This window comes from Hesperophylax consimilis, chromosome 13 (genome assembly GCF_061612785.1).
Source record: "Hesperophylax consimilis isolate HC1 chromosome 13, BYU_Hcon_1.0, whole genome shotgun sequence".
Lineage (NCBI taxonomy): Eukaryota > Metazoa > Arthropoda > Insecta > Trichoptera > Limnephilidae > Hesperophylax > Hesperophylax consimilis.
The window spans coordinates 36,097,905-36,123,621 of NC_142848.1; the positions used below are offsets into that span (position 1 = coordinate 36,097,905).

At 33.0% G+C, this 25,717-nt stretch overlaps 2 protein-coding genes across 3 annotated transcripts in view; one reads left to right on the top strand and one right to left on the bottom strand.

Moving 5' to 3' along the window:
- LOC149418913 (diuretic hormone receptor-like) overlaps positions 1-5,711 on the top strand; it is a 579,308-nt gene extending 573,597 nt beyond the window's left edge. The window contains exons 12-13 of the mRNA XM_089638437.1: positions 5,049-5,199; positions 5,673-5,711. Coding sequence (XP_089494563.1) covers positions 5,049-5,199; positions 5,673-5,711 — 190 coding nt within the window. The remainder of the gene's footprint in view (positions 1-5,048; positions 5,200-5,672) is intronic.
- An 8,463-nt stretch (positions 5,712-14,174) lies between these two features.
- On the bottom strand, positions 14,175-24,724 carry LOC149418917 (zonadhesin-like). 2 transcript variants are annotated; one of them, XM_089639076.1, is made up of 12 exons: positions 24,619-24,724; positions 23,776-23,906; positions 20,635-20,820; positions 19,842-20,024; positions 19,214-19,399; positions 18,508-18,690; positions 18,106-18,306; positions 17,795-17,992; positions 16,637-16,816; positions 15,543-15,641; positions 15,233-15,415; positions 14,175-14,452 (listed from the first exon to the last, which is right to left on the bottom strand). In XM_089639076.1, exons 2-12 carry the CDS (start codon positions 23,891-23,893, stop codon positions 14,244-14,246), a joined length of 1,926 nt encoding a protein of 641 aa, XP_089495202.1. In that variant the 5' UTR covers positions 23,894-23,906; positions 24,619-24,724; the 3' UTR covers positions 14,175-14,243. The 2 variants fall into 2 exon arrangements, with proteins under 2 accessions (XP_089495202.1, XP_089495203.1); XM_089639077.1 differs by having other exon boundaries at positions 23,776-23,920; positions 24,619-24,678.
- Between the last annotated feature and the right edge of the window lie 993 nt (positions 24,725-25,717).

Consider the following 25,717-nt stretch of genomic DNA (forward strand, 5'->3'; position numbering starts at 1 on the left):
ATTCATAATTTATACGCCCTTGGGCAATAGTCATCATTTTTTTTAAATACGTACAATTTTTGCTATTTGCTTTATGATTTGTATCGTTTGTTGACTTAAAAGTATTGTTTTGAAAATCACAATTTTTGCATTTTTCTTCTTTGTTTTTATTGGGACAGTCTTTCCAAGGATGATCCATGGCGCAGTGCAGGCACGAAGCATTCTTGTCCTTATTAAAGCAGTTGACGGCTGAATGACCAAATCTCAGGCAATGGAAGCATTGCATTATTGGATTAGCATCCTCCACCCGCACTCTGTGGTATCCAATATTAATTTTCTCTTTAGATATGAGATATTTCCTAAGTTTTCCACTTGTTTCAATTATATAATTTGTAAGATTATTTTGTCCTTTTGGTTTAAGCATTTTTACTTATTTTACTGAGTTTTTTGGATTTTCATCCATGATGATTTTAATTCCATCATTTTGGGTTTTTAATGATTCTATTATTTCTTTTTCTGATAGGTCGATAGGTAGATTTCTGATGAATAGTTTGGGATTTTTTTTTTCTAATTCTTTCGCGATCATATTATTTTTGAAGACCATATTTATTTGTTCTGTTAGTTTTTTTGCGTGATCCTTATTGGGGCAAGAGATGATTAGTTTTTTATTTGATGCTTTTTGCACTCCATTTACTGCAATCCCCAAATGCGATGTTTTAATTTTTTTAACTATCATGTCTCGAATATCATCAGATGTTGTATTAGTATTTTCACTTGCAATTATTAATGAGTATTTGGCCTCTAGTATAGGTATTGAGAAGGTTGACTTGTTGTACGTTGTATTAGTTGATTCATTTTTTCCTTTAAATAATTTTCAATTTTTTCTGACTGTTTTTCTTCATTTAATATAAGTTTATTTTGTAGCTCAATTATTTTTTCTTGTAGTTGAAGTTTTTCCTTGCACCATATTTCCTCTAGCTGGTGTTTATCTTGTTCTATGTTACTCCTTTGTTTTGCCTCTTTGACAGATGAGCATTTTCCTATTTCAATTTTAATTGAGTCAATTAATAATTGGACACTTCGGTCCATAATGAGTTTTTTTTTGCGGGCTGTCTGGCGACTAAACGCAGCCAGCCTGCTTTGTTTTTGCAACAACAATATATTAAACTGGGTATCACTGTGATTTGTGGTTACTGAGTTTATCGAAATTTCTGAAACGTGTGAGCTGCACGGTGACAGAAACTAGACTTGACATCAGTATATGATGTTCTGCATTATGAGGTGAGCCAAGGCCGAGTTAATTGGCAGTACGTCCTCTCTGCCTACTTCTACGGGAAACGTCGTGATGGTTAGTTAATTAGCTTGGTATTGATTTTTTGATGGGCCCTAGCAAAAACTGTGCATATCTAAAAAATAATATATATTCCATATTCCAATTAATATTCCTTAAAAGAATATGCACAGTTCATTCTTTTAAAAAAGTCAACCCCTAATATTGGTTCGCAAGCATCCAATGCGTATGATCCTCACGTATTTAGGAAAAAATAAACCTCAAGTCGTTTGGAATTATTGTCACATTCGAATCGTTTTCGTTTTCGGTGATGTGTCAAATAATGCGATCGTGAATTTGAGGCTATTCTAGTCACGTATCGTCCCTCGCTATTGATACAATATTATGTCTTTCACCCAGACACCAGACTCGTGTCTATGTCAATACGATTGGGATTAGGGAAACGAATTGTCAATAAGGGAGATAATAGATTTATGAAAACTAGGGTGCACACGAAAATAATAATGTTTTTAATGCTTAATTGATAAATTTTGATGCTACACGATGCCTACCGTCGAATTCGATGGTATGCAACGTGAAACTTCATTGATCCGAATACTGCTTGACATTGGGACGAACCTTATTTTTTATAGTATGACAGATTAATCAACCATTTACATTACAAGATTTATTTTTTTAACATTGTTAACATTTGTTTTATAATTTTTATTAAATATCATCATTGCTGTATGCCATGTATGCTGAGCTAGAAAGTCTGTTCCAAGTTTTCAGGCAAGTATTGTTTAAGGGGGTGGTGATGTAGGAACTATTAATTTTAGTCACTGGCAATTTCTAAAATCTCTTCACTGGGACGCATGCGCGTTCCAGAGAAGCAGCCAGTGCAATTTTTAAAGTTTTCATAGGAAGTTCATTCTGTCTCGAGCAACCTGCAGTGCAACACGTAATTCCTGTATCGCGTATGATAGCGGCTTCTCCTTCCCAAAACAAAACTTTTCCTTGGCGCACACTCTTTGCTTCGTAGACCTGCAAACTTATTATCAAGCATACCTTCTTTTCTATAATTTTCATTCGTGATACGAAAATTTTATGATCGCTTCGAAAAACCCAGCCACGAAGAAAGCCTTAAATATTTAAAATTTATTATTACAAATATATCTGCTTATCTACGTGACATGTGTTACGTTTTTAATATGTATGTTTGGTGTATGACGCCTTCGCCTTCAAGTAAAGGGGGGTTGCTTTCATAGTATATTCACACATATTCTAATTGAGGGGGCGCAATATGTTGAGTAAACAGTTGTTTTCGAAGTAGAACGATCTCGTTTGTTGGTACATAAACGAAATTGATTTGTATTTAGGTCGGAATCAATTTTGCTAGGCATAGCTTGATCAGTGAAAACAAACAAATTAACAAGCTTAATCATCAAATAAATTGTGTTTGTCAATGTTCGTGATTTATTATAATTTAATTATTTATTTATTTTTCTAAATAAAAATAAATAAATTGTTTTGCCCAAGAAGACAGATTTTCATGGGATATCAGTAAGGCTTATTCTTCGTGAGTCTTCTGGCGTTCTGTTTTAGTTTTCTAGATTTACCTGTTCTTAGAGACTTCATAAATCCGACTGCAAATCCTTTCAAATCTGTAATTCTCTCTCTCGAATAAGTCTAGTGATAGGTACGGTGAATTCTTCGTTCAACTATAAGTAGTGCATCATATCCAACACAGTTCCAGTCAATGATTGTGATTAGGACGACTGTCGGCTTCTTGTTCCTTATCCACTAGATTATCTTTTAGAATATATTTGTGGTTATTATTTGAGTCTCACTGTCTGGAGTCAAAGGTCTAATCTTTCATATTAACTCGTCGATGCTCAGAGACTAGGTCTTCTCAGAGGATATTTTTATGCAGAGAAACCAGAAACTTGAAGGTCCCTGTACTGTAGAAGGTAAGAATAAAAATATAAATCTCCTATTCAACTATTTACCAATAACTATTAATATGAAAGTTCATCGGAAGACATTCAAGGAAATTACGGTAAAACAATTACAGAAGTGTTACTGCGCAGAGTCAATGGCTGTTTTCATGTGCCACTTTGAAATCAGAAGTGGCTACCAAACTCAGCAGTAGAGTTCACTTGGGATTTGCAGTGTCAACAGTTGTGCACTACAATAATACTTGTAGTACCAGTAAACTATATACAGTCTGCACTAGATGCAGTGCGCCGAGCTTCTGACTAAGTTTATCTCTATCGTCAATGCAGATCACAGGTAAGCATGCTTCCGTAAGGACTCTAGATATTCATTGAATCCTGCCGGTGTTGCTGAAAGAATATAGAAATGGAAAGCAGGGCGTAAGAATTGTTTAACGGTATAAAATGTCATCTATCATAATAACAGAACTAGTCACCTGTCAAAACTATCTCATGGGATATCGCCTTTCATCACATATGTAAATTTAATGAGTAATGTATTCCTCTGTCGAACAATTTTACATTGTTCTTGATGACATATTATCATGTAGAAGCAAAATGTAGATAAAATGAATGCCAAAATAAAAAGTGCCATCTTGCTTGTATGGGAATACTAACGACCTTTTACATTTGAACCAGAATATAGAAAATAATGTTTAAAATGGTTACATTGGAATTTTATCGTTCTAGGTTGGCATCTGGTAAAGTTTAACGCAATTGAAGATCAAAAGGATATTTTTTACATAAAAAATACCAAAAATATTAATTAGCGCCTAAGAATTTTTTAAAACCTTTTTCTACTTTTAGCTCAGTAAGGCTTTATTATTATACATTAATGCTTCTGATTTCCTGGTAAAAATATATTCCAAAGATTTTGTTGAATAAATTTTAAAAGAATAAATTTTTCATAGGCTCTCCTTTTGAGGTTGTACCTGCAATCTGCCAAACAAGATCCATAGGCTTCAAGATGAATAAATTCTAATACTTATTAAAACATTATCAAATTACACCTACTTAAAACTCAAGTACAAAATTCAACCTGATTATAATAGTGTTATTAAAATAGGAAAAAAAATCATTTAACTTTATAAATAAACAATATATTATTTTACGTATTAACAATGTGCTAATACAACTTTACTAACTTTTACATTTTTAATTAGTTATTTTTTTGATTACCTAACCAAAACTATAATTTTAGTATAATGTATTAATAAAAGGTTCCTTTAAAAAATGATAAGGGAAACATTATTTTTGCCGATTAAAGTAACATATATTAAAAATAATAATATATTACTACTGTGATGTTTATTAAAACCTCAAGTAAAAACATTGTACAACTTAATTCACAAACAGTATATTTCTTTACCAAATGTAAGTAGATGAATTAGTATATTATTAAGGTATTATAAAGTGATACAAAATAAACGAAAAACTCCAAGAATATCTTTTATTTGCATTAACGTTCAAAAGGATTGAACTTTTCTTTATGTGGTTTCTTTAACGGCCCTTAATACAAACAGTCAATTAGAGATGTTTCCATCGTCATTAAATATTTAAAACAAAGCTTTGTGCTGGTGGCAGATACTACATTAGCATGTTACCTCGATATCGTGAACATACAATGAAAACTGTCTAATCAAAATCTCTGCCCGTTCGCAAACTGAGTCCATTCTTAGGCTCACATCTTCACAAGTCAGGATATTCATGTTTAGCATTTTTATGGAAACCACGAAAGAAATGAATAACCTTGTTCTACTAACAACACCTTTATGTCCTTTGTCCTCCCACCCGCTTGTCCATAGGCTGTACAGTCAGCCCACCAACATCTACCACAAGCGGGAGTCTACCGCATCGGAGACCACCACCACTACGCTAGTGGGATTGCCGTGCTCCGTCAAGGGCGGCTCCATCCTAGCCCGCCCGCCAAACTCCATCAGCCCGAAGCTGTTGCAGGTAAATCTTCATTTTATTTATGAATGATTCATTAATAAATAATTAACCACTGAAAAATCATTGGATATTTTGAATTCTTAACTCAATCAGTTCGAATTTTGAAATTGACTTTTAAATTCAAAACAAATCCGAGTACATCGAACCAGAGTTTTAATCACAATGTTAGTTAACAATGCCATACTTTTACAAAAATGGTCAATGCTTTAACTGTCAGCGAGTACTTAACTTCGCTATAGAACAAAATTGTTCATGAAAGAATGATGAATAAATTAGAAATTCTACTAAATAACATTTAAAAGTAATTAACCCGCACAATCGGTGTAGTGGGAAAACCTTCCACAATCTAAAAAAACCTATAGTAATAATTTGGAAGGCGGGTTTGGGTACAGCTGCCACAGAAACCATTTGTTGGATAACAAACACCTCTGCCATAGGTAACACCAAGTGGTTAGATACTTTTGGTGTTTTAACAGAGGGAGGGATATATTTATACGTCACTCTTGGATCACTGATCCCTAGATTCCTAACCATCCATCATACCTTTTCCCTTTCATCCCTTTCCATAAAAATATCCTCCACATAGTTTCTCCAAAGATGACGTAGGCTATGAGGGAAATTATTTTCTTAAGGACCTCCTTTGTGTGGTTAATGCAACAAAATTTTGAAATATCAAATTCCCGATTGTGATATATCAAATATGAAAATTGGTTTTACCACTTCCGATGACATGGAAAAGATCAGGCGAAAACTGTGAAATTTGTGGTTCAGTTAAATTTACATGAATTATTATTAAAATGTACCTCCGATCTATAAATCACTTCAAAATGGATATCTAAGTGCCTGCTTACGTACAAAATGGTAAGAATATAATCAAGTTACTGCGGATGCTTTATCACAACGGTGCTAATGTTTTATTAACACGGTGATGAAGCAATATTAAATGATTTACGATCTTGCAGTAAAATTTTCACTCCCCCACTTTGTACGAAGACGTGAGCTTAGTTGAAATCTCCAGACAGGTGTGGTATTTAGCCGAAGATTAATTTGACGTCAAACCTTTATGGTTTCGGAAAAGTAATAATTACTCAGTTTTAGCTCATTCCTTGCCAACGTGGTTTCATTTTCACTTAACATCTTACAAGGAAAATAAATTAAGATAAACAAAATTGTAGGGAAAACATCAACTTTTGTTATACGTCTAATTACAAAATGGATATTAAACTGTGGGGTTAAAATAAAGCATTGTTGTTTACGAGTGAGACGACAATAGGTAAGAATTTATGTAGAGTAGCGCGATCTCAAAAGAAAAACAAAAAAAAATCTCAATCAGTCTCTTTCAATACCATACCATTATCTAATCTAGACATTATTAATAGTATTTATTAAATTGTTGTGTCATACAATAACAGAAGTGTTATTGTCAAATTATTATTATTAAAGAAGTGTTCAAGAACCAAGTTATCTACCTTTCTCTAAATACTAATCACATTGGCGCAGCCGGTGGGTACCACAATGGAGTGTTTGCAAACTTTATGTCTTAGCACGATGTGCACCTAATGTAATGGTTAGTATTTATGTAGAAAGCGTAAATGAAAAAAAGCATGATTAACAATCTATAATGGAAGGCAAACTCGGAATATCATAATAAAAGTTTATTTTATAAAGTATGTTGTGATATCAAATAATCAATGAATTTAGTAGGGTTCCAAATTATTTAAACGTAAAAATCAAGTATCTTAACTAAATAATGTTACATGGTTAACCAAGATTTAGAAAACTAAATTTAATATTATTTTCTTTGCGTTTTCGGTGACGACGTCATGTTTAACCTGGTTCCTCGTGTCCGTACGCCCGCCCGCCCTATTGCCCTGCTAGTCAGGAACTGCCCTAGAAATGTTCATTCAGCTGTCAGCCTAGCTTGCTGTCCATGGTTGATCGCTTTTATCTGTGGATCGATATTCTTAACAGGAAAAAGGGACATGATGTTCGACCAGTTACATGCTGATATAAATTATATATAGCAATGAAGCATGGAACTGACAGAGGGAGGTTGAAAGTAAAATGAATGCTGTGGAAATAAAATCCCTGAGACATAAAAGTGGTAACACCATATTTGACCGGGCTACAAATGTGAAGATCAGGAAAGAATGCAAGAAACTGTTGTAAAAAACTTAAGATAATGAAACTTAGATGGTAAGGACAAGTGGAGTGGATTAACGAAAATACGAGTCCCAAGATAACATATGACACAACGCGAAAGTGAAAGATAGAAGAATACAAGGACTCCCGAGGACTAAAGGGCACAACAGTGAATCTTTTTTTAAATGAGTCGGATCATGTCAAGAGACTGAATACCAAAAGAGTAAGAGTAAAACGACGAATGGTTGTGATCAAATCAGATTCGGTCCGTGTCATATTTCTTTTGGATTTATAAATATTATCTGCTTTACTGAATAAGTATTAAATTCGTGTGTATAACATTCAAATGTTATTCCAATACTTTGAATACTTATAATATTCGTTTCTCGTACCATATTGTTCACGAAAAAAAAATAATGATACCTGAGTACCTACTTACCAAGGAAAAACTACAGTAATATAGGTACCTACCTACCGACGCTAAGGAAAAACTGTAATACTATAAAGGTACCTACCTACCGACACTAAGGAAAAACTAAAACTATATAGGTACCTACCTACCGACACCAAGGAAAAACTATGTCAAGTACCTACGAACCGACACTAAGGAAAAACAATAATAATATAGGTACCTCCCTCCCAACACTAAGGAAAAACTAATTACATCTGAGAAATTCTAATTCAAAAGTGCATTGCAAAAGTAACAATATTTGTTCTTTTTTTATGTCTTAATAAAAACATAAGCCGTCTTTATGCAGCAATTTAGTGCGGTTTATGAAAGAATAATAATAAAAAACGAGGCTTAGTAAAACTTTGTGAATGAGTTAAGCTGGGATGTTTACAGTCAAAGAGTTCCTACTCCTCATAAAGAATGATATTTTTTCCATTTTATTTTAATTTAAATAACCACTGACCTCAATTTATATTCAACAAACTTTTCATTCTTTACACTACGCGTGGTATTTGTTTTGATCTCATATCTTATAATTTATTATTCTGGCTTGTTAATTTTGAGAACATTCATTAATAACTTGTTTTCAAACGTCATGAGAATACTATAAAATCGCTCAGATAATTATTAATACTTGGGTGACAGTTGAAAAACATCGATAATTATTACACTTTGTCTGGTTAGGTAGCTATATAATGTGCCTATGATATATGATTGTGTAATGAAAAAATTTTTCTTTTCACAATTTTTTCGGATTTTTATTTTTTGAACATTTTTATTTCTCTTATTGAGTCTGCATGATTTCTAATAGCGTTCTACATTTTTTATATTTGTATTAGAACTCTCTTACTGAAAATGTTACGTTAATGTGAAAGTATCTTACTAACAATAATAATATAATTAACATTGTTCCTGTAGCCCCACAATTCTGCAATGGAGAACACCCTCGTGTGAGGAGAGTGGCGGGAGGGAGGGCTGCATCGCCCGTCCCTCTCGCATCCTCCCCCCGCCCTCTCCGTCCTCCGCGAAGACAGCAACTCTTCAGACGGCCCTCCCTCTCCATCCCCCACCATCACCTACACCACCCACCACCCCCTGCAGATGAAGACCTCAGAAGACAAGTCCCCCACAGGCTTCAAAACAAACGAGAGGTTTCTAACAAACCCCAACGGATTCAACGTCTCATCAAACTCCAATGGAATGGACTCGAATATTTCACCCAATTCACTTGGTCAAAAAATTCCACACAATTCCCACAAAGAGCCGGCATTTCCACAGAATTCAGTGGAATTCCGCAGCTCGTCAAACTTCAATCGCCTCGACGCTATTTCACCCAATGTGAACGATTCGTTTAATGAGAAAGCGATCGCCGAAGTACAGAGCGTAAGTAAAAACGTATTGGAGGTAAATCACTCCAAAAACTAATCAAATAAAATGATTCCCGATATCTTGTGACTAATTAAATTATGATATCTTGTGGCTGGTAAATAATTAAATTAATGTTAGTATATAAAACAATTAAGTAATTATTCTCCCAGTAAATTATGTAACAAAAATGTCTATGATAATTTAGAAAAAAATGTAGATTTTATTGCCTGCATTGAAAACATTCTGAATTAACATAATTTTTGCACAGAACTTTACGAATAAAGTCAATCTTTGAATTAACTAAACCGATGCGTATCGTGTAACTTATTCAACAAACTAAATATATACTTACTTATCTACTTTTATAATAGAACTTTCGTAAACTATTTAAATAAATGTACTTCTAATCAAAACTCTGTGGAACTTTTAATCAAAATATTGTACTCAAAATTGTCAAAATAATCTTTTAAAAAAATGTGATAGTTCTGATTTTTATCAGATAAAATAACACAATATTCGTTTTACTTATTTTTTGCCAACCCTCATTTTGAAATGCGTACCATTTTTTATAAATATTGGGTCAAAGGAGCCTTTGTAAGCTGAGTCTGTACTAAGGATAACTTGTGTTAGAAATTCTAATACATATTGGAATTTGAAATATGAGTAGATTGTTCAAAATAGTTTATTGAGACCTCAATTTACTCGTCCAGGCTAATTTCAACAATAGTTTCGGATCCCGTCATTGAAATTTTCACAGTCTTGCGATCATTCAAGGTATATTAATTGGCAAATGAACCATATTATTATTCGGTCTAATAATAAATGTTACACCAAACAACAATTTGAAAAAATATGTTAATTGATAATTTTTGTAATAAGGGCATCTCTTTCTTTATTTTTCAGTCCAACCTAATATTAAATCAAATAAATTATGAAATTAACTCTTTTTTTAAAGAAGTTTTAAAAAGAAATTGAAAAGGATTTTTTACCTTTGTCTCTTCACGACGTCTTGGTTTCTTGTCAAATAATATTATATGTAAATAGAAGTAGTTATCTTCTGGGAAATTGTTTAGTGCATTCGCACCAAAGAAAGTATGCCAATGTTTTTAGAGAAATGTTCGACTAATGACTTTTTTATGTGAAATTTTGTCGAGAATGTTATGTATTTACTATTCATTACAATTAGTATTATATTTCTAAGATTTTTGTGTTTTTATTTTTTTATTTGAGGTTCAAGCGGTGCTAATATAATATGGTAACTTTATTGATTATTATATTTTCAAAGTTGTAGAACAAATTCATTTTTAATAGTGACTTGATTTTTAAGACACCTATTTCCTAAAGATACTATAAATTTGTACTAAGTGTATGAATTCTAAGAGAATCTATCTTTATCGAGCTTACTGTCTAGGATAAGAAATTATAATGTCATTAAAGTTTTTTCAAATACTTGTAAAAATATTTACTATAATTTTATCATAATTCTGGATAATATATTTTGTTAGTCTTTTTTATAACTATTATTATAATGACAATGTAACTCCTAATTAAATATTAAGTTGTTGTATGGAATATTGTAAATATTTTTTACGTGTGACTAGAAGTCGTTATTTTTATGTAATTATTATCAATGTTAGAGAACTTCACGAAGATATAAATGAGTAAGCCGCGTCAATATTAAATTTACCAATCTCCAGCGCAAGGCGCGGTGGTAAAATTAGGCAATGCATGGAAATATTTTGTAAAAGTTTTTTTTTACATATTTCCCAAAATAGATATTTTGTCAGATTTTATTAAATATTTTGGAAATTCAAGGTAGTATGACGCGCGACGCATTAATTGATTGTTTTGGTAATTAAAAATAACCCATATTTTTTTAATGCTTTTGAATTTTAGGAATTTGGATTTCATTTTTGTTTTCGGTATTGAGTAAATGAAAATCTTTGAAACGGAAATGAACCCACTTACCGACATCCGATAGAGCTAAAACTCGGCAGAGCGACTCGTTGTTGATGACAATTCATTTCAATTTTTTGTGGCAATCGCGTACACACACACGGACATACAAGCATTTTTCTGAAATCAGATTACAGCAGTTAAAATAAAAAATAAATGTCGGTCCTACCCGATCGACATTTGGCGAGTTTGGTAGAGTAATTGACTGCAGTTTCTGGGTAGGAGTTACATCGGAACACTATGTGCTTACTCTGTTACTCATCGCCAGAGTTACATCGGAACACTCTGTGCTTACTTTGTCACTCTTTGCCAGCGTTATATCGGACCGGAATAAATGTGAGCTTTTGTGGCTTCGTTGAAAACCGAAAATGAATACTAAACTTACAGGTCCCAAATTATATTAGTACTTACCTAAATGTTTAATTAATTATATGATCTTTCTATATTTTAAAAACGTTTATATCGATAAATTGGTGTGATAATTTTTGTAAAGCTAATATTTCTTTGTAAATAAAAATTATTTAAGTAAATTTTTATTTCGAACTAAAGTGTCTTTATTCTATAAACATATTTTAAATGTGTACAATGGTATAGCATTCCTAATGGATTATAAAAACCTACGTTATGTTGTTTTAGTTTTTTAATTTTTTTTTTTAATTCCTTAACAAACTACCAGCTAAACTGCCAAAGCAGTTTGTCAGCCGCCAAACCAAAGAAAACGTGTAAATAAATATTATTCTTTAAAATATTTATTTTTAGTTCTTGGATTTTATATAAAACAAACCGGAACGCTATTCCTGTTTTTCAAACATTTTTTAAATTATTTTTATTTCTTGCTAGAGCAATCCCGATGAGTTACAAAACTTTGATATGTAAATTACAAGTTTCATTTACAAAACAGTACAGAAATAGAAAATGGGGGGTGAAATAGAACAAACAAAAAGAAACAAAAAAGGAAACAGACAGGGATATACACATAAGCACAGAGCCAAGGTAGGAATGTAGGAGAAGACACTTACCCACTAATACATTCGTAAAAATAGATTATGCTCAATTACAAATGCAGGGGACAGGAAAGGAGAGAGGAAGAAACGATTAATTATTTCCAGAACCAAAATTCTATGTAATGTTTTCACTTTTCTCACTCATTTGATGGTATTTCATTTCAAACAACAGAAAGAGGTTGTAATAATATTAGAACTAATATTTTGGTCATGTTTTAATGTCATTGTATTTGTTCATTTAAAATGGGATTGGCGTTCCGGTTTATAACAGTTGTTGAATGTGCCACTGAATATAATTTAACAATTTTATTGATTTGGTCGATGAATTTAAGTCGATGTATTACTATTAATTGCAGCCTTTGATTGCTTCGTGACTCATATAAATGGGGTAACACCATTATTATTAAGATTATAGCACTCATTAGAGCAATATAACGATTTATTTAATAGATATGTTATCATCACCAGCTTTTGATCGTTAATTAAATAGATTAAATGTGAAAATAAGCTAATATCGGAGGAATTAAATACATAAACAATATATTTAGTTTTATAACAACTTAACGTTGATAAAAAACTCACCTGCGTTTTTTATATATGTTTATCACTGTTATCCTACTTGTATATAACTATTTACCTTTTTAAAATTGTTTTATGGGTGAGACTGCAAGGTAAAAAAGTTTGAAAATAATCAATAATAATTTACGTCAAAATGTCTGTTTAATGTGTGGCCTATCAATGTAACAAGAAATCCAGTTTTTTATTTTGAAAAATAAATTCGATGCAATTTCATATAATAATTGAGATGAGGCATACTATCATAAGTCTCGAATAGGCCTTGTCTTAAAAAGTAAATAAATTTGCCTGTGGCGCAAACAACTTCCCTTGTTCAACTAAATAATTCTTACTGATATCATTCTTACGAAGCCAACTGGAGTTTCCGAATGCCATGAAAATTATATCCACTCTGCTTAATTAAGTATTGGTTTAATGCACTCACAACGCATACTAAAACTTAATGGTTCTCTCAAGTTTCTAAACTGGATGGATTACTAAATTATTTCTGAGCTAACGACATGTTAATGTTTTACCTTTGGGGCATTTATTGCCTGCTTGTACCCACGCAGATATTAAAGTAAATGGTAAATTGATTGAATAGATTTTAACTTATCAAACCGTGTTGCTATTCCTCCTCCAGGAGACTTGGTTTGATCAAAATAAATTATTTGATGTAATCTCTGTTCTTGTTCCAAGGATTAAATATTCTGTTTTGTTCCACATAAACAGTAGCTTATTAATGCATGTTTACTTTAAAATGACATTTGTATTGATTCTTTACAAATAATTGTTGTAAAAATCTTGTAATATATATCATGGAATATACTATTGAATGGAAACTGACTTTTATTTTTATTTAACTGTTTTCATATCCACTTGAAAAATATTTATTTGCTGTTAAAAAGAATCCCTCCAACACTACTGCTGATCTCGTACAAATCGCAAGTGCTTCTCACTGTTGTTGATTTATGGTCTGGCGTTCCAGAATACTTGAAAAATATCTTTTGACTCTGTGCAGAAACGGGCGGCCTATTTGATAGATTCCCTATCTTAGAAAATGGATTGCATTTTTTAAAGCACAGGCGTCAGGTAGAAATGATGTTTTTGTCCTACCGGTAAAATACCGGTAGGAAAGTGCTCCAAACAACCAGCACCATTGATCTCTTTGCCTCCGGTGCGTAGTCAGGAAACACGCCAAGCGCGTGCTTAACATTTGTACACGGCAGAAACTTCATGAAAAGTCATGTTCATGAGTTGAACAGCTCGGTTGTGGAGGGATTTGTCCATTTCTGTATTTCCTCTCTCCCATGGGTCTCTTTAAGAATCGTGTTCACTCTTTTTTCTAATTAAAAAATATATTCCACACAGCATTCCCAAAGATGACATATGGCCTGAGGGAAAGTATTTTCCTCAGGGCATCCTGTGTGGAGTTTTTTTTTATTTTACTGGTTCATTTTTCATTGAAATTGAACTAGTCTATAAGAAAAACACTAAAAACATAACTACGCATTCCCCTTTATTAAGATTGCAGAAGAACAAGAACACAATCACTCCTGTGAAAGATAGGATTACATTGGAGATATCCTGGCTTTCTTGGGGCAACTTTTGATTGCTACGCAAGTGAGGTCTGCAGCACTCTTCTTCAGAAAGCCGGCCTTGCAGCGACATCCCTTGGCAGGAGGCTTGGTCTTGCAGTTAGCAAATGCGGGGCACTCACAGGTGCCACCAGCACAAGGGCTGGGGGTACTCACCAGTTCCGAGTTGGGGTCGGAGCAGCCTGGAAGAAACCGAAATAATTATTAAATAAGAGTTGCGTCAGCTGGTTCAAACATCACTTTTTCACTTGCCAACTGGTTTCCAAACATCATAATTATATACCCAACTATTCACAGTTAATAATACTATTATAAACAACATTAAAAATAAATAAACGTGTACTTAAATTAACGTTTCTGAAAAATTGATTCAACTAGCCTTAATAACCCCCCATACACCAAACCGTATGTAATTAGCAACCATCCAAAATGACGTGAAGGTACCAAAAATGTAATATTTTAAAATTGGGTTGAAAGAAAAATCCGTATCGTGGAGAAAAGGTCAATACTGAGATGTACATCGTCCTTGAGGTGATTTTTCACAAAAACGGTGCTAATTATAATTAATTCTCCAATTATTATTATTTTGGTATTAAAATTGTTAAACTCTTATCCATTATGTAAAATAGTTTCATGTGTTTCTCTGTTCTTCTTTAGTATTATTTAATGGGCAGACAGTATTCTGCTGATGCGCTCACATTGAATGTCACAAAAAACAATAATTTAACAATAATTGGAATATATTCAATTGAAGCACTAAGGATTGAGATGGAAGATAGAAGCTTTGGTAATATGGATACAATGGTGTATTATCATCCTACATAACTATAGTATTTTCGGCTAATCCTACATACTACATAGTATTATCGGCTAATCCTACACAGTATTATCGGCTAATCCTACATAATATTACCGGCTAATGGAAATTTGCGACAGATAAAATGTGTTATATTTTTACTTACAGTTTTCTGTCTTGACGCACTGTTTTTTAAGGTTCCTGACATATCCTGCCTTGCAGCGGCACTCCACAGGGCAGCCGGGGGGCTTGGTGCATCTGGCTACTCCTCCAGCGAACACATTGGCACAGGTAAGGTCATCGCACAACGCGCACTTATCCACCACCTCGTTTTGGCCGCATTTTGGCACTGAAATCAAAAAGGGGTTGGACTGAAAAGGTCATATTCATTAAACCTCATCAATTAAAACGTTGAATATTATATCTTGTGTCTTGATTAGACTTTCCTTTAAAGAAGAAAGAAAGGTTATAATTACGTGGCACTGCAGCGCATTTTCCTGACTTGTCCTTAATGTATCCCGTTTTACAGTTACATCCGTCTGAGGGGTTTGCATTTACATCGCCATTGCAAGGAGCTTGTATACATTGTCAACAAACAAGAAAATTATTACAAAAACAAAAAGGCTTTAATACCTCACTCTACTCGAAATAATTCAAATTAAATTTCATCTGAACTAAAGAGCGGAAAAAATGCAAGGAAAATAAAAAGATATGCGCATTTAAATGCACCGAAACTTTGCAAAAAATGCAACGGTTCAGTAAAGAATTCGCAGAGCAGTAAAGATTTACTTATTTTTTTAATGATTTTTATGTAAAGGATAATAATTGTGTTATGAAATAGTATGAGTTTGAACGTAGGTTATTTGAATAAAAATAAACATTCATTGCATTTTTAAATGATGTTCAAATATATTAAAAAAAAACAAGATTAAAATCTTAACTTTAAAGCATGCCTAATTTGTATTTTAATTTAAAAAAATAAGTTTTCCGGGAAGAACTTATGACTTTTTTTAGAAAACGTGTTTGTGTTTGAAAATCAAAAAAAATGAGTGTCTTAAAGCGGAGGGAGAGTTGATTAGATCGTTTATAATTACTACACTTTTAATTTCGTTATAATAGTTAGCATAAAATATAATTTCGGCAAGCTATGTCCGTAGCCCGTACAAGTTATGGAGGTAACTGAAGATTTAGAAACTAGCCCTTTTAAAATTGAACGCATGTAGGAGTTTTTAGTAATACTTGGAAACTGCCGTTTTTAGCGGGAAAAGGCAAAAGTAACACAAATCGCGTAAAAATGACAAAGTGCAAAAGAATTTACATTTCATTTTTTCAAACCATTACTTATAAAATTATCACAGAAAAGCAAAGAACACTTTGGGAAGGGGTTTTCTTAACAATAATCACAAGAAGATGTGATAATAGCGCCACATTTATATTATTATCGTAAATGAACAAACAAACACTCTAAAATAAATTATTGCTTCCTCAATTTTGAAATCCTAACCTAAATCAAGACACTGCAGAGGTATTTTGCAGTAGGTACATAATATCAGAGGTCTCATATACTCACAGCACTTTTCTGCTTTGATGCACTTGTTGTCAAGATCTCTTACAAAGCCGGATTTGCATTTGCAACCTCCGTATTTACAGGGCTTGTTGCAAGTTGTTTGGGTGTCCTTGTTGAGGCATGTTATAGGGCAAGGGTCTCCACAGGGGTGGAAGGCAGCATTTTGGTCCCCTCCACATATCTCTGCGTAAAATTCGACAATTTATAAGATATCCTACAAAACCAACCAAGCAGATTTGTCTGACAGATCATACTACATAGCTAGGTACTAAAACTAAGGTGTTTTGTTCACAGAAAGTGGTGTAAGAGTTCAATCCAATTATGTTTTTCCGAATAACTTAAGGACCGGTCGGTGGCTGAGTTGACATCGCGTTTGGGTCCCACCCAGGCGTAGTATGTTCAATTTCTAGGCTGGCTAATTCCTCCATCACCAAAAAAGCAACATTTTGCGCTTACTGTGGTGGTAGTAGGAGATTTTCAAATATTGTCAGGTCGTTACCCGGGAATATTTGTCTTTTAAAAATAATTAAAAATATCTACACAATTCATCAAACATTTACTTAAGGCGATGCACTACGTCGCGTAGTATTTTAAATTGAGCCGCTATCAATAACAACCCTTACGTAGATGGCGGTAAGGTTTAAATTCCCGCTTAACACCATCCGCCTGTTTTGATTTATGCAAGAATAAAACATGACCAAAAAGTGCCTTTTATTTTATTTTGTGGATGTTGAGGCATAAATATTTAATTTTTTTCCGATCATTTTATAAATAACTTAATTTGCCACACTATACAATAAAATTATTACCGAAAAAGGGTTCGTAAGTAGGAGATTTCGAACTTTAAAGCAGTTTTCATAGGCTTTTACATTATTTTTTTTCTGGGCTATTAAAAAAGACTTATCTAAAAAATACTCGATTATTTCAAAGGCCAAGATGTATTTTACTCGCAGTATTTAATTAAAGCATCTGAAACATTTCTAGGCGACCAAATTTTCAAACCAAAAACACATGATTTTGCATTACGACGTATGGCATCGCCTTAAAGCCGTTAATCGTAGTGCAACACATGCATCTCTATAGTAGGACTATGATTGGGCTCCGCACAGAATTTTTACTGTTTGAACATGACAAAACTAATGTAAAGCACCTATTTCTTACCATTTATTTGTTTATCTACGCATTGTTGTTGTTTGTTCCTGCAGTATTTGGGTTTACAATCACACTGGGGATGACAAGGCAATAAAGGAGAGCCTCCTATCGCGCAACTGAATCCATCAGTAGTACTACAGCTATCCGTCGAGCATCTGTCGGGACAAGCGTGATATTCTTCAGTGTCTTTGCAGGGGAATGGTTGGGCTAGAACAATACGTTAGTTTGTCAGTTTCATAAATTCATTTTTCCATCGTTTGTAGTTTAGAACGAGGTATAATACTTATTCAAAATACAAAGTAAGAGTTACTGATCCTCACGACATTCTGAAATGTAAACACACTCCTGGTTGATGTTTCTTTTGTAGTCCTGTTTGCATCTGCAGGAGGGCCGACATGTTCCTTTTAACAAAGACTTTTCTCTATCAAATGGAGGACAATCTACGCGCTTTCCGATGTTCTCACATGTCTCAGAAAGACAAGGGTTGGGACATATGTCAACCTGCTCGTTAACACCACATTCTGAAAAAAAAAAACATTCACACTCACAATTAAAGACGCAATAATGATGAATCTCACAAGACTTTCTTCTGTATTTTTTTAAAGGTAAAATTAATCTTATGAGAATGGAATCATATTCTTGGGGTAGAATCACACTAGAAAGCTTTATCGAATCTTTTTATCTATTTTTTTTAATCGCCAATAAAGCAAATAATCACTCACCGCATTGGTCAGGAGAAACGCATTTCGCCTTTGTATTTCTAAAGAAACCAGGTTTGCAGTCACAGCCCGGATTACAGACTAGGAAATTGCACGTGATGTTTTGTCCTAGAGTTAGGCAGTTCTCCGCACAGGGAGACAGGCAGCCAGTGAATTCCTTATTAGGCTCGGGACAAACGTCAACTCCTGGAAAAAAAGTGATTATTGTTCCTAGCAAAATCGTTGCCACAATATGACAAATAGTTATATATTTACGCGAATTGAACAAATGATACTTGATGTTCAATGATTTTGTGAAACTTCAAAATATTACGACATTCTATAAATAATAAATTGTTTAAGCATAAGGCTTTTAAAAAATGTCTCAAAAATAAAGATTTTTATGTTATCAAAAAACTAAAAACATTCCATAAATGCCGAGGCTGTTTTAAAATTAATATTTTTGATACTGACAATTGATGGTGGAAGTCCATTTTAATGATGTATTGAAGCATTTTTAAACTTATTTAATTTTTTTCTATTTCAACTTATTTGTAGCCATCTTCGGATTCATGCAATTACTTCTTTAATTATGGTTATATGCACAACATTTGGGGGAAGGGGAGGAGTTACCTAGAGTAATCTTTGAGAGTTATTATAGTGAATGTAATGTTGATGAATAAGAGTTGCTGATATTTATTTTCTATGATGTTTATTAGCAGGGTCTCACCACAGTCCTCTGGCTTTACGCACACTCCGTCAGCATTCCGGTAATATCCCCACTCGCAGATACAACCAGGATTGCAACTGGGTCTGCAGGCAATATCGCTGCGTCCGAACGAGCTGCAATCCCTTACGCATGAGTCGTTACCACACTCCGTCCAGATTTCATTCGAGCCCGTACACACGGGAGGAACTTGAACACACAAATGTTTTTTTGTTTAAATATAAATGAGACTTTAGTAGTATTTAGTACAAAGTGTAAATAATATAAGGTCTGGGGATGATTCTTGCGGCACCCCCGTATTATTTTCAAGCGAATTTGATATGTGAATTGGAGTGGTTACATTACACATTTAGACCGGCAACCACACACGATATACAGAAGACCAATTTCCGTATTGACATTAGAATTCACGCAATTTCATAGGTTTTGAAGGCGAGTAAAGAAACTTAGTACGCAACAAAGATGGATCTGAATTGGATCTCAAAGGACTTCAAAATTAGATTTTTTTAAATTTAAAATAAAAGCTTATGAGAACAAAATGATATTTTTGAGGTGGAATTAAAGTTGGAGGCTTTACTGAATATTCTTTCCCAGCCTTATTTTAATCGCCAGTAAGTAAATGAGCACTCACCGCACTGATCGGGTGAAACGCATTCCGCCTTCGCATTTCTGAAGAAACCCGGTTTGCAGTCACAGCCCGGATTACATACCAGGAAATTGCATGTGATGTTTTGTCCTAGAGTTAGGCAGTCCTCCGCACAAGGAGACAGACAGCTGGTGAATTCCTTGTTAGGCTCGGGACAAATGTCAATTCCTGGCAAAAAGCGATCATTGTTCATTGCAAAATTGGTGCCCGACTATGACAAATATATTTGAGAAATAACACGTATTTTTGATGCATGATGCACAATTATTTTGTCAAATTTCAAACTATTATGCAAATTATCTATTAAATGACGAATTTTTCAAACATAGGTCTTTTACAAATTATATAAATATAAACAATCTATGAAAACCAAGATCGTTTAATTTTATTTGAAATGCCTACAGAAAGTTACACATTTACTTCAGACTGAGCTTATCATAGCCATTATAGCCTATCTTCAGACTGGTCTGAGACACATATGTAAATCTTCTCTCATTATTAACGATAACCAACTAAGTTTGTGAATTATTAAGGATAGCGTGTGTCACTCTCCACAGAAAAAAAATGTCTTATTTTAAAAAGGGTTAAGTCTCAAAAGAATATCTGAATTTCAAAGTTTTAAAAATTGACACAGCCAGCTGTAGAATCCCACAGGAAGCTGAAACCAAAACCTTTGAGGCAGCCAGGAATCTCTGAGAGTTATTACAGAGCCGGTAATTTAGATAAATAAGAGGTGCTGAATATTTATTTACTGGGATGTTTACAAGCAGAATCTCACCACAGTCCTCAGGCTTTACGCACACTCCGTCGGCGTTCCGGTAATAGCCCCACTCGCAGATGCAGCCAGGATTGCAACTGGGCCTGCAGGCAATATCGCTGCGGCCGAACGAGCTGCAATCCCTCACGCAGGAGTCATTACCGCACTCTGTCCAGATCTCATGTGATCCCGAACACACGGGAGAAACTTGAACACAAACATTATATGTTCGTAATATAAATGATGCTTTACTGTTTATTACAAAATTTAAATAATATTAGGCTCAATGCTGATACTTGCACCGTACTCGTACACCTACCCCCGTATTATTTTCAATTGAATTTGACATGTTATTTAGAGTGATTGCAGTAGAATAGCAAAATCAAATTTAAACAGGCGACCAAAATAATTTAGTTTTGAAGTTTTGTAGATTGAAATTTTGAACTTTAAGGACGGGTTGTTTCGGAGAATTTGAACAATTCATCAAATTTCAACGTTCGTTTTCAAGTTTTGTGAAAGATTTTTTCAAGTTCTGTTTTTATTTCAGTTTTGTCAAGCAACTAGCCTGCAATGATGTAGCAACAGCATGTGAAGAGGACTTTCACAGAACCCGAAAATGAACGTTGAAATTTGATGAATTGTTCAAATTCTCCGAAACAACTCGCACTAAGCTTTAAGGTTTGAGCTAGTAGATTTTAATTATATGAGCTTTAAGCTTAGAGATTTAGATTTAAGCTTTGGGATTAAAGTTTTGTTATTTGAGCTTTGAGATTTCGTCGACACAATTAAAGCCACTTCTTATTCTTGCTCATCAACATTTGCAATCTTTCCAGATTTCCGCGTATATATATTCCGCGTAGTTTTATCAAATAAACGCCATAGGAATCTCATTTCTACAACGTTTCTACCATTCGAAAACTTGTAATTGTAAAATCAAACACAAAATACAAGGAGAATATCACGCTGGAGATGTGGGTCACCATTTAAAAAAAAAAAATACTCTAGAACTAAACCTCTCAAAACATGAATATTTATGTACTTACTAGGAGCACAAGAACTTTAAGAGCAGGTAAAATATAAACATAATTTTTGTAAACTCACCTAGAAATTAATGTAAAAAAGCACAATACACAGGTGTCCCTAACGTCAATGTTATTCCTTAAAGGATTGATAAGCCAACTCATAAAAAAATTATAATAGAAAAAGAATATAGCTATGGATATAAAGATACTGTCATACATTTTTTTCCACTCGAGTGATCACGTCAATAACCGAAATATGAGTCCAGTGCTCGACACTTTCAAACATTAGTTTTAGAAATTTCCCGCCATTATTAAAAAAAATCATATCTCTGAATTTTAATATGAAAGCACTTAAACTGATAACTCTGCTATATGACCAATGAGTTTACCTACATAATTTTGTTTATTTTATAATTTAAGGATTTAAAAAAAACATTAAAAAATCATTTATTTTATAAACATGTGAATTCTGCGTATTTGTTATTGTAAAATTTTCGTAGTTTACACTTATTTGGGTCAAAATTGAATATTTTCTACTTCTGTACATTTTTATGGTCTATTTGATAATAACAGACACAAATATATATTACAAGACATTTGAAACGTAAATAGCTGTTCTAATAGTTTTGTATGAAAAAATATTTTATAGAATTTGTGTCAACTTGGGTTCGCAAACTGTCAAAATTGATTTCACTATATTAGGATTTTAAATATTTTACCACAAAAAACTGCTTTTGGTTTATAAAAAAAATCACTTTATACTACTATTATCAATAAGGATATTATTATCTCGATTCTTGCTCTATTTACTTCGATAAAACGTTCTATGGAGACAGCTATTTGACGATGTAAAAGACACGTGGCAAAGAATTTACACTGTGATAAAAATAATGAATAAAAACCACTTCACATTTAAAAACACGTTTAATAGACGGGTAATTCAATTACAAATATGCTGTTATGTAAATATGAGATAAACATTGAACAAAACAAACCATTGCATCATTTTGGCAGCCGTTCGCTTGGCGTTCGTAAACAAACTTCAATTCAGAAAGAACTTATAATCTATGATTTCTAGAGTAGTCAATACAATTGTTGTTTTCTGACTTTACGTCCGGGTTAAATCTTCCATAGAAGAAAAACAAAACCCTTCCACACACTTTTACACAAATGATCATCTAGTCAATCCACATTATGCAAGTGCATTATATAAGCAAAATAAATACAAAACAATACAAGAACAACACGTAATAATTCACCGACTCCAGATATTTTCATATCATATAGGTAGAACTCCTAACAGGGCCTATAAATCCTACTGATCCCTCAACATAAATATTTAAAACATCTTTCGTAATCCTACATGTATTTAAAATTACTGATTTTTGCAATTTAATATATAATTTTTTTGATAGATCTAATACGCCTAAATTTTTAATGAGAGAGCTAGATATAATGCCAGTAGCCGAAATAACAAATGGTAATATTTTTATAGTCTATGAAAATATCTTATTTCTCATAAATAATAAACTATCATTTATGAGAATGCCAAATTCTTTTTATTTCATTTCCTAAATGGGTCTATTTTCTTATTTTTTCATTAACAGATTTTTGAATATTACAGGAATTTGGAATAGCGACATCAATGATATAAGTTTTTTTTTTTAATTTTGTCATCTAAAACAAAAATTTGGATTTTTATTATTCTTTTGAATTCTTAACTCTTTATTATCATTTATATTTCATACTTTTGTATTTTTTTAAACTCTTGTATTTCATACTTGATGTATTCTTTCAAATTATTTAAAGTACTTTATATAAGCACTGTAGTAAAAATTACACTAATTTATTTTCTTCTAATTTATAAACTTCTTTTAAATTCTATACTGCTTATTTTCTTTTATATTATATACTTGTTGTATTTCTTAAATATATCTCTTAGTTCATATAAATTCTTCTATATTTCATACTTAATATATTCTGTTAAATTATTTTAATGTACTTTATATATAATCAACGAACACAGGCGTGCCTAGCATGGTGATCGAAATTTTTTTTAATTACTCTAAAAATAGATCAAAGACGTTGGTACAGACAATCGAATGAAATGTTCAAAATAAAACCACATTATTTGACTTACCAGGCTTAGGTGTTGTTGTTTTCTCTTCCGCACCAATGGGAGCGGTAGGTACGATGTATACAGCTGTGGTGAGATGGAAGAAGAATCCGAGACAGAGAGTTCTTAGTAGTAACTGCATCGCGGAACTTTACCTGATAAAAAGTGCCTGAATTTTTTTATCATTTGCTTCAATAAGATTGGAAGCAACCAATCTATTCCTTCTGAACCAGCTTTCCGCAGTGTCCATAACCGGATGGTTATTGAGAAATGTAATTTATCTTTTTTATATTTCTAGGACTAAATAATTTATTTTAAATAATTGCCAAATACTAACAAAAAAAATCCAAAGCTGTCTCACAATCATAAAAAATCGATATCTTTAATGACCTATATTTTATCATTTAGATAAATATTTTGAGTTTGAGCAGAACTAGATATACGCCATACCTTTTGAACATTCAGTTTGGTTGAGTATTTTGACATCAAATCTAAAATTATATTTTGTATAAAAAATGCCGTGCAGCCGTTCTTCTTCGTCACTATCGAAAAAACTGTGATTTTTAGCGATATTATGTCAACATATTTAACGAATATTTCTTTGAATTCAAATCTATTGTAAAATGTATATGCAAACGGCAAAAACTACAAATACAACTTTAGTAAAACAAATGGCGCACGATCTTAGGTTGGTACATGTAAAGCTGTGAAGCTAAAGAGTGACTATTTGAAACACGCGACCGTCAAATTCTTCATAAAGAATTAGGTTTACCCTACTTTTAATAACTCTAAGGTTAGTCTTTATTTAAAATCGTCAAATATCACATTTTCAATGTAAATTCGTAATTATAATCAAGTAAGACTTACCAAAATAATATTAAAATTCACTTAAAAGATGTTTATACACATTAATGCAAATATTGAATCTCCAACGTCTGCCACTCGACTAACAAGTATTCAGAATAATGTTTTAATGCCAATATTTATACAGCGATGGACCTCCCGAAAACACTTTGTCGCTGAAAACACAATATGATTACGAAACCTTGAAATTAATCGAATGATTTGTCGATTAAATCGTTTGAACATAAAATTGCATAGTAATAATAATAATAATAAGCCTTTTATTCTGAACTTCTGTTAGGTACATTAGTATTAGAAATGTTTTGTTTATTATAATATATCCCGAAGCTCAGTTTGCCTCTTGGCATAGGCCTCCTCTAACAATTTCCATTGGGACCTGTCACGCGCTACTCTTCTCCATTGATGTCCAGCCGTGAGTTTTAGGTCGTCTTCCCATCTCATGTGTTGACGTCCTCTACTTCTCTTGCCATCTCTGGGATACCAGTCAGTGACATTTTTACACCATTTCTCTTGAGGGTCTCGGATCATATGACCTGTCCATCTCAATTTTTGTTGGTCTATTCGGGTAACTATATCGGCAACATTAGTTATCTCCCTTATTTTGCTACATCTCACTCTGTCCTGTTTTCTTATTCCTGTCAAACTTCTCTCCATGGCTCTCTGGCAGCGTTCCAACTTTTCTCTGTGGCGTTTGGTGAGTGCCCAAGTTTCGCATCCATAGGTGATGACTGGAATTATACACGTGTTGAAGACTTTCCTTTTTATTTGCATACTTAGTTCCTTGGATTTCAAGACTTCTTTCAAAGACCAGTATTTCTTCCATCCATTTGCTACTCTTCGCTCGATTTCTTTAGTGGTTTGATCTTTGTGTGATATTATTTGTCCGAGATAGATGTACTCTGACACATATTCGAGTGGTTGGTTGTCAATTTTTATAGTTACTGGATCAGAATTTGTAAACAATTTTGTTTTGTCTTTGTTAAAATTGCATACTTTCTTGTAAATGACTTTGTTTCAATAATATAAGAAATGGTATTCATTAAAAAATAAAGAAATATTCATTATATGGAGGTGAATGATTTGCTCCCGGCGTCATCTGGTT

Coding starts and splice junctions, on each gene's coding strand:
- LOC149418917 (XM_089639076.1), bottom strand. CDS start 23,893: ATGCAGTTACTACTAAGAACTCTCTGTCTCGGATTCTTCTTCCATCTC. Junction 18,307..18,507: donor CGTTTCTCCTGACCAATGCG/GTGAGTGATTAT, acceptor TTTTTTTTTCAG/AATGTGGTGTTAACGAGCAG. Junction 15,642..16,636: donor CATCAAAGCAGAAAAGTGCT/GTGAGTATATGA, acceptor AATGTATACAAG/CTCCTTGCAATGGCGATGTA.